The 9,745-nt window shown below is 43.5% G+C and overlaps 1 protein-coding gene across 1 annotated transcript; it reads right to left on the bottom strand.

Moving 5' to 3' along the window:
* Positions 1–289: 289 nt before the first annotated feature.
* On the bottom strand, positions 290–9,610 carry COQ6 (coenzyme Q6, monooxygenase). Its single transcript, XM_071557870.1, has 12 exons — positions 9,448–9,610; positions 7,517–7,651; positions 6,782–6,840; positions 5,543–5,666; positions 4,976–5,106; positions 4,519–4,626; positions 4,353–4,415; positions 3,908–4,015; positions 3,316–3,518; positions 2,119–2,234; positions 1,564–1,730; positions 290–445 (listed from the first exon to the last, which is right to left on the bottom strand). The coding sequence occupies exons 1-12, from the start codon at positions 9,599–9,601 to the stop codon at positions 416–418; spliced, it is 1,398 nt and encodes a 465-aa protein (XP_071413971.1). The 5' UTR covers positions 9,602–9,610; the 3' UTR covers positions 290–415.
* Between the last annotated feature and the right edge of the window lie 135 nt (positions 9,611–9,745).

A 9,745-nucleotide genomic window follows, 5' to 3' on the forward strand; every position in this document is an offset into this window, starting at 1 on the left:
ATCTGCCACTATGCATTGTCTCCTTCTGCTGAGGGGGTGCCAAGAACCCAGGAGTGAAATCACATCAGAGAAAACTAAAAACAACTAAGCAGCAAAAGTTGTAGCTCCAAAGTTCAGCAGTGTGTTTGCAAAGACAGACAGCTGTTTCCACCTCTGTCTTCAATTCAAGAGGCCCAAATTAAAAGCACATTGTACATTTAGTTCTGTAGCTGAAGAAATCATGGTACTATGGGAAGAAACTCTAAATCATCTTGAGGAGGGCAGATAAGATAACCAGTGGATGATGTAATACACAGCTCAATCCCTCAGTTTTATTGTTAAATTAAAATTACACAGTTCAAAGATTCAAGGCAGTCACAGTCCTTTTAAGAGCAATGTATTCATGGGCAAACTGCTGTTCCAGACTGACAACAGATCACTTACTGGCAAAAGCCATGATCTGCTCCTATAAGAGAAGAAAAAGAGAAGTAATTCGTAAACATAATGTGTTCTAGAAAGCAGCTCTAGGTGCCTTCGCTTTTATACAAATGAACAACAGTTCCTGGCCAGTTTTCCTAGCCAAGTGCAGAGTACCTATCCCTGTGTGCTAGAAAATTGAAGAGATTGCAGCATTCCTTTCTATCACAAGTAGCATAAAACTGGTGTTTATCAGCAGGTTCTGTGGTCACAGGTATTCATTTGTTGGGGTTTTTTTTGCTTAAACAGAGAAAGTCAAATCCTGAGCACTGAAGCAACAGCATAGTTTTCCTTAATAAAGACACCATGCCAGTGGCAGCTGCTCTGCCATAGGAATGTACTGCTTTTCAACTCAGGTAGTGTCTCAACCGTGACCATAACACAAAGGAAACAGGGCACCTGAATTTAATAGAAAGATGGCTTGATCTGTGGAATAAAAATTCAAATTCAGAAATTAGGAATCTAATGTGCTGCTGCTTGGGAGCTTTGAGAGCAGAGGGCTTAAGGAACCTCACAAAAATCCAGCAACTAGGTCATGATGGTGAGGAACTTAGGCAGATATGCTGGTAACAGAGAATCTGTGTTTAATACAGAACCTCCTCACCACTGCCTTCCTCAGTTTCCACTATAGAGACTTGGATTTCTGCCACGTGGCAGCAATTTCACAGGGCAAAACAGCACAGAAACAGTTAAGTCTGAGCTGCACACGGCATCTGTCATGTCTTAGTGAAGATGTGTCTTCATAGGGCTGTTTTTTCTGTGCATTGCTGGAACGCTGTTCAAGGTCTGACATTCCAATTCCATAGCAAAAGAAAGCCAAATACTTCTAATGACCTCTAACCCCTAACTAATGATACAGAGTATAGACACTTAGATCCCTAATATTCCCTTGCGCTGCAGGAAAACAGTCACTATTGAGGCATCAGTTACTTAGGAACTCCTCAGCTCATTCAGGGCGCAAAACCCCCAGCTGAACAAGTAGCATTTAGCATTTTCCAACAAAACGGTTTCATTTAAAAGAAACAAACGAAAATCTTTACAGCCTGTGCATATTTCACAAATAGTTTTGGACAATTTCTACAGCCCTCACTAAAGTGAGATCCTTACTTTGACAGGAGGCAGGGCATTAGTTACTTGCAATCCCCATGTCCTCAGCAACACCAGGGGAGCCAGACTCGTGGAGTACAGCCTCTTTAGCACATCAGTAGCAGCTATCAAGGAGATATTGTGCCTCTGACGTTCTGTTTCAAACTTTAGAAGATGTTTTAAGGAGCCTGGAAGAGAAAATTGAATGCTTCTATTAAACTTCAGTGCCACAAACAATTGTGCACTTGATCTATATAGGAGTCTCCCCTGGCAACTGAAAGAGAACAGAGGAATGGTCCATCAAATACAGACTTCCTTCCACCAGCTACTGCTCTTCATCTCACCACCTCTTTAATTAGCATCCCGCAGAACTTTATTTTTTTAAAGCAGGTTTGAAATTTGTGGGCTAGAAATGGACTTCAGAACAGTTTTGCTACAACAAAGCTTGTGCCTTTCAAACACAAGACAGCAGCATGTTAACCTGCAACAGAGGTAATGCTTGTCCTGCTGTCAGCGGCAAAGATCTGCAAGACTAATCATCTATCTTACTGTCATTCCATTGTCTTGGATCCTTACCCAGATCACTCCCATTGAAGGCTGCTGCACTGAGGTGATGAGCTAAACATGCAATATCGCCAAAGCCCAGGTTTACACCTTGTCCTGCAAGGGGGTGGACTCTGTGTGCTGCATCCCTGGAGCAAGAGAAGACAGAAATTTATTTCCCTTCTTGAGGAAAGGCACGATGGCTGACAAACCCCAGAAGGGATCAGCCTTCCACTCCTCACCTCTGCAATGAACACCATCTTAGAGTGCACTTTTTCCAGTGTACCTCCTTGCACGCTATGCTGAACTACCTGACTGCCTCTCCAGTTTTAAGAAGCAAAACAAAGGGGAGATAACAAAAAGCAGTTCTGAAAGGAAAAGTTACAAAAAGGTGACTAGCCAGTCTTCTCTCGGATCATGCGTGGAACAGGCCTTAATGTTTTTAAGTGACCTTAGCACAACAACAGCACACTGCACAAACACACAGTGGACAGATGTCATGAACATAAAGGAGAAGTGGGATATCATTGAATAGAAACAAAATCAGGTTCTTTTATGAGCAGACTTACCTGTAAAGGACAAAGCCAGACATATTGATACTGGAGTCATAAAGTTAGAGAAATTAAATGAAGTTTGGTATAAAATGCAAGATCATGTACTTTACCAAGCTATAAAGCACAGAGTGGCTCACAAGTTGGAAAGGTAAAAAGGATCTGCAGTGTAGTACAACATCCAAGCATTATTAAAAGCTACCACCATACTGCAGCTGTGGCAGACAAACAAGTACATGACCCTAGAATGTAAAAAATGAGGCATTTTCCTATTTCAATAGGCCACCACACAAAAGCCTATGACATCCCACATGGAATAATTTGGAAGTTTTGTCAGTTGTGTTCAAGAAAGGTGTTTAAAACTTAAACTGGTACACAGAATGGGTACTACAATGTTTGGGGAAGTACAGGTCCAGCATGAAATACTGGATTGTTTCATCAGACTATACAAACCAGAAAAGGGAAATAAGTATCTTGCAATTTACACACATAATGGAGAGAGAGCTACTCATGCAAAAGGACACAAAGGCACACAGTACAAAGTGGGCCTATATAAAGTCAAACTGAAATGATATATTATTTCTAATCATCTGGCTTGTTGACTAGGGAGTTGCTATCCTTGCATCATTTCTCACCACATGCCACCCACTCACCCAAGGGCTACCACTGGGCATCTTACCCGATAAGAGCCACACGGTGCTGGACATACTCTGTCGCATGCCCCATTCCAAGAGGGAACATGGCTCGGCTGTCGGGAACTACTTCAGCAATGCTTGGGGGCAGCTGACGGACTGCAGTCCCTGAGGGCTTCAGGAGTGAAATGGCAGATCGAAACATGGCCGCAGCAGTGTCAATGAAGTCAGAGTGGTTTATGTTGCTCCACTGAAAAAGACAAATCTTTAGATGTTGACCCAAACTAGACATATAAAAGAATCCAATTGAAAAAAAAAATCTGAATCAGTTCCAAATACTGAATTTTAACTACTTGGACAAAACTATAGAGTAGAAAAACTATCTTCATGGTTTCAGGATATACAAGTTTTCAACTAGGATGAACCTACCCTTCCTACCTTTTGGAAATTTAGGTCAACCTCTGTGACTTTCAGAACTAACCTAATGTAGTCCCAAGGGATCACCCTTCCTTTGCTAAGTGGCTTTTTAATATCATCCTCACCAGAGGAAGGAACTTCAGAATCCACCTCTCCCATCACCATCACTTTAAGCTGCAAGGTTCCATTCTGTTAAAGCCTCATACCTGGGCTGATACTCACAAAGGCAGAGTTGATGCTATCCACAAAACTTTCCTCATCCATAGCGAGAAGTTCTGATGCATGTTCATGAGATGTGGACCAGACCAGAGAGCTGGCAGTGTCAGACAGCTAATTTAAGAGAATGTCAAGGGTAAATATCAAGAGAAAAAGAAGCAAAAATAAATATTCAGTGCAAAGATTTCCCCACTGCCCTGCCCTGCACCAGTCCCTATGCAAATTACTCTTCCAGCCCAATTTGCTGCAAGTAGGAAATACCAAGGACAAAGTAAGAGGGCAGGAGGGGAAAACAGGCAATAAATGAAGAGTGAAGGGCAGATGCGCAAATTCTTAAGAGACAGAACTAACAGGAAAAGGCACAGACAGAAATAAAGTTACTAGAAAATAACAGATTACAGAATTTTAAAAAAACATCTAAAAACATTACAGAGACCATGTGTTACCTTACCGGAAGAAGTGCAATTGGCCCAGTGGGAAGGAACCTCTGCCATGCTACATTATTGTCTGTGGCCTACAGTGGAGAGAAGCAAGTGGACAGTTATGAATTAGTGACCCAGAACACCCTGATCAAGCTGTTCTGCTGCTTATGGAAGAGTCAGTTAGCAGACTTTTACCTCAGATAAATGGAGAGTTGCCACCACAGCTGACTGGTCATACTGATGCTCAATGTTCTTCATTTCAGCTTCCTTCCGAACTACAGAGTTGTGACCATCTGCACCAATCTGCAAAACAAAGACACAAAACAACTTCTTTACCTCCTATAAAGCCAGTTTTTCACTCTGCAAACCTCAGCTTGCATGTACCCATTTTCTGTTCATTCACAAGAAAACCCAAACCTCCTCAAAACACAGAAAAGGTGGCCCCTTCTGCTCTTGTCCAGTTCAGCAGCATCCTTGCACCACATACAGAAAAGGCATTGTGTCCCACAGCATCTCTGACAGACTTAGCCACTCACCTCACTTAAGCACTCCACGTGGGTGGAGCGGCACACATGGAATCAGAACCAAATCCAGTGGAAAGGACTTGGGTTAGAGATGATGCCTGATCAACAGAAATAAAGAGCTTAGTTACCAGCAGCTTGGTCTGAAGTCTGCGTCCATCAGCTAACTCAATTTGGACCCAAGGGCTTGTGTCACAGCTGTGAGAGGGAAGGGGCCAGGTATACCCGACTGCTCTGCTCCTGTAGAAAACCTCCACCCGGTCTGATGGGAACACAAAGTACCACAGTCACAGCATGATACAGACAGGAAAAAAAGAAACATCACTACAACAGCAAAGGCCACACATGTCTTAACAGCACTGTAGGAGCTGACGTTACAATTATCAAGGCATGCTGAAAGAACAGATCTGAACAACTCCTTGTCACTGCAAGGCCTGCTTTGGACAAGAAACTACAGATGTTTTAAGTCTATTTTTGGAAAGACTACATTGTGGAGAACTACATATGCAACTGCTTTCTTGCTGTGTAGCCTTTGGAAAAGAAATTTCTCCCTTACCCCCCAATTCAAGAAGCTGCCCATGTCTCAAGGGTTACTAGTTAAATGAATTTCTCCCTCTCAAAACTTGGTGCACACAACAGAAAGCAAGTAACTGAAACCTCTATGCAGGAAATAAAATATTAAAGAAATTGTCCACTACCTGCTACTGCATCTAACTGTTTTGTGAGAGCAGACATAATGACATCATTCTCCACTATGTAACCCATGTCGTCTAAGTCATCTTTCTCAAAAATTATCATGGCTTCAGAACAAGCATCCCACACCTACAAAGAAAAAATACATTGCGTGAAGCTACATGAACTTACAGGAACTTAACAGCAAAAGGACCTGGTAATCTAGAAATATAGAGGAAACATCTTGGATTATTGTCCATTCCTTCATTCCCACCTACTAAAGTGCATCACACAATTCCTTTCATTACATGATTTACCTTCAGCTCAAAAAGTAATTGCAAGTCAAGTTTTTTTATCCCTACTTTCCTGTTACACAATTAACATATCAGTTCCCTCCCAGCTTGCTGTGGGTCAACCTCAACAGGCAGCTCAGCCCCACACAGCCACTCGCTCACTCCTCTGCCGTGGGATGGGGAAGAGCACTGGAAGGGTAATAATGCAAAACCAAAACTTGTGAGTTGAGGTAGAGGCAATTTTTTTGAGAAAAAGCAAAAGTTGCATGTGCAAGCAAAGCAAAATGAGGAACTCATTCACCCCTTCCCATGGGCAGGCAGGTGTTCAGCCATCCCCAGGACAGCAGGGCCCCATCACGTGTAACAGTTACTTGGGAAGACAAGTGCCATCACTCTGAATTTCCCTTCCTTCCTCCTTCTTCTTCCTCAGCTTTTATTGCTGGAGCACAACACCATATGGTATGGAATATCCTGGTATTTAGTTGGGGTCAGTTGTCCCAGCTGTGTCCCCTTCCCAGCTTTTTGTGCACCCCCAGGCTGCCCACTGGCAGGGCAGTGTGAGAAACAGAGACAGCACTGATGCTGAAGCTCAGGGTAAGCTTTTAGCTCAGCAAAAACTAAAACATCCCTGTGTTATCAACAGTTTTCACCACAAATCCAAAACACAGCCTCATACAAGCTACTATGAAGAAAACTAACTCTAACCCAGCCAAAACCAATACAGACCTCTATTATCCAGCCAGAATCCACACCTCAGTATCTACAGCTTCCATTAGGAATCCACCCTTCAGCCAGTAACATCAAGACCCTGAGGACAGGTATTTCTGAGCAGACTGCTACCCAGTAGGAATTAACATAAGCATGGCCTGCCCCTTGCCAAAGAAAGAAAAACCTTTGTATCACAGATGTAAGTACTTTAGAGAATTCAGAGTGGACAGACACAGGGTGTATTTGCAGCCCGAACTGAGGCACCTGCATTCGTCGGAATGGTTTGAGTCTCAGGCTGCAGACGTGATCCCAGGCACCAAAGCCTGAAAGAGATAAAAGAACATGAATGGACACACAGGCTCACATGCGACACTGAGACCAAAACAAAACTGAAGGTCACTCCCCACTCTCCTCTACCCTCCCTGACTATCAATGCTCGGGCTCAGCTTGCACCAGCTCCAGCATCACACTGTTTTACTGTTAACACAAGCCAGCACGAAAAAACAAGAGCCTTCCATGAACATCCAGCCTCACAGACAACTCTCACTGTCCCATCACTGGGTAGTAAAACAGACACAGAAAAGCAGCAGCATCAGTGTTTAGAATGTTTCTTTCTCCATAAGGAATCAAGACTCAAATCTCTCTTTGCAATGACAACTAATCCTCATTAATTGAGGGCTCCATTACCAGACTACAAAGCACTAAGAACATGCTTTTGTGAACAGAACATTACAGGTGCTGAGTAGAGCACCTTACAACCTGACACTAATCTAATGTCACAAATACTTATATAATAATAAATCAGACCAAGACACCAGAACAAAGATCCATGTTATCAGGAGAAATCTGACTCAATCACCACAATACTAGGAGACAATGCTAAATAATTCTGTTGGGTTTAGGATGAAGGCAGCAAGTGCTCAAAGGGGTTTTGTTTAAACAAAATAAAACCAGCTCAAATCTAAATATTAAAAATGCAAACAACAAAACCATACTTACTGCTTAGGAGGGTTGCTGATCCTGGGGAGATGGAACTAACCCTGTTACTGTAACTGTCTGGCATGTGATCATATTCTTTCCTAGGACCAGCCTCCAGCAAAGCAATCTTCTTATCATGGAAGTGGATATCATGCCCTAAAATAAGTAAATACATCCTCTGTTACAACATTCTCGCCAAAAATCTTGTTTCATATTTCTGTCTCAGTAACACCTATGCATTTTTGTTATAAGACAGAGTAGATGCAAAACTTAATAAAGAAACATATTTACAATACAGGTTTTGACCTGGCAGGTAAACTTTGTATTTTAAAGCTTTATGACTATAATCCTATTACTGAGATGGACAACCCTTCTGCAGTTAAAGAAAGGATTACCCATTTTTCCTTTTATATAAAGTTTACATTTTTGTACAAATTTGTGCCATTTTGTTACGAAACTTCATTACTGGAGTATTAACAAGTGAAACTTGCAATGTTTACTGCATGCACAGAACACATTTTCCAGCACTTAACCATAAACTCACCTTTTAGAACAAGAGATCAAAATAAAACTTCTCTGATAAGCAGCAATTACATTAATGTTTTCTCTGTCCTTATAAGCTGACAAGGAATAGCACAGGCAATTTAGACTTTAACTCTCAGTTAAAGAGAACTAAAAAAAATTAAGAGATGACTCAAGTAAAGAGTAAATGACTCTGCAGCTGAGCTGGCCACGGTGGCTGCATCCAAGTGCTATGGTTGCAGAAGGTACTGTGGTCAGAAATGGTGTCCTTGTAACATCCAGAGTGTGCTACTACAGCAGCCCTAAAGACAGTGGTATCCTGGACATATTTTCTAGATTATGCATAACAATAACCTTCCATTTTGAGGAGACCTGTCCCAGCCCTGTGTGTCAGACTTAGATATCCCACTGGAGGGGGGATTCTGTGCTGTCTCAATTCCACCGTGGTCTTATTTATCAATAAAAGCAGAACAACCAGTTTGTAAGGTAAGCCCTTATACTTGCAAAACACTTATTGCTCAGAATCTCTGGCTCTTTCTTGCACTATTTTCTTCAGGCTTCTGTCACTATTGCACCCTTCTGAATCCATGTTGCAAATAAAGGAGCAGCCAGTACTCTCAGGATCTCTGGTGATACAAAGCAAGCACAAATCCGTCTTAACTTTAAAATACAGGATTAGAGAATGAAACTTGGGATCAGAAAGTGATGGTTACAGAGATGGGGCATCCCTCCTCTCAGGAAAGGCTGAGAGCATTGGGTTTCTTCAACCTGGAAAAGAGACAGCTTAGAAGTGACATAATTGGAGTCTGCCAGTATCTGAATGGAACCTACAGAAAAGATGGAGAGGGACTTTTCACAAGGGCATGTAGTGACAGGACAAGGGAAGGGCTTCAAGCTGAGAGTAAATTTAGATTAGACAACAGGAGGAAGTTCTTTGACATACGGGTGGTGAGGCATGGGAACACGTCACCCAGAGAAGTTGTGGCTGCTCCACCCTTGGAAGTGTTCAAGGCCAGGCTGGATGGGCTTTGAGCAGCGTGGTAGTGGAAGGTGTCCCTGCCCATGGCAGGGGCTTGGAACTTGGTGGTATTCAAGGTTCCTTCTGACCCAAACCACTCTATGATAAGAAAACACTTTCAGCTACAGCTGAAATTATCCATCAGCTATTTCAGAGTGACCATGTTTGAGAGAAACACTGTAAGCAGTTTACAGAATTCAAAGCAATGGCCACATCAACAAAAATGCATACACGCAGACGGGGCAAGGCTCATCAGAGATCAGCTCACCAAAACAGCTTTAAATCAGCCTTAGAGCTCTGTCACACGACGATGCAGGAACAAGGAGATTCCACAGTAGGATCCTGAACATTAAGATCCTGAATGGCAACTACCCAGTTATCTCACACTGCGGGCGAGAAGTCACAGCCTTACCCAGCGCAGCGGCCATGGCGCTCCCGACCATACCCCCGCCCGACACCACCACATCGTAGAGCGGCTGGGCGGCGGCGGAGGCTGCAGAGCGGAGCGGAGCGCGGGGCCGGAGCCGCGCCCCGAGCGGGGCCAGCAGCGCCCGCACGGCCGCCATCGCCGCGGAACTGAGGGCGGGCGGAAGTCGCACCGGGAAACCATGACAACGCCTGCCCGGGCGCCGCCGGCCTTGTGTCTGATTGGCTCCTTGAGGCCAAAAGGGCGGGCCTAAGCGCTGCCGCCCGCGGTGATTGGCGGAGGC

This window comes from Pithys albifrons, chromosome 6 (genome assembly GCF_047495875.1).
Source record: "Pithys albifrons albifrons isolate INPA30051 chromosome 6, PitAlb_v1, whole genome shotgun sequence".
In the NCBI taxonomy this organism is placed as follows: domain Eukaryota; kingdom Metazoa; phylum Chordata; class Aves; order Passeriformes; family Thamnophilidae; genus Pithys; species Pithys albifrons.

Coding starts and splice junctions, on each gene's coding strand:
- COQ6 (XM_071557870.1), bottom strand. CDS start 9,601: ATGGCGGCCGTGCGGGCGCTGCTGGCCCCGCTCGGGGCGCGGCTCCGG. Junction 7,652..9,447: donor CGCCATGGCCGCTGCGCTGG/GTAAGGCTGTGA, acceptor TACTTATTTTAG/GGCATGATATCCACTTCCAT. Junction 5,667..6,781: donor AACCATTCCGACGAATGCAG/GTGCCTCAGTTC, acceptor TTTTCTTTGTAG/GTGTGGGATGCTTGTTCTGA.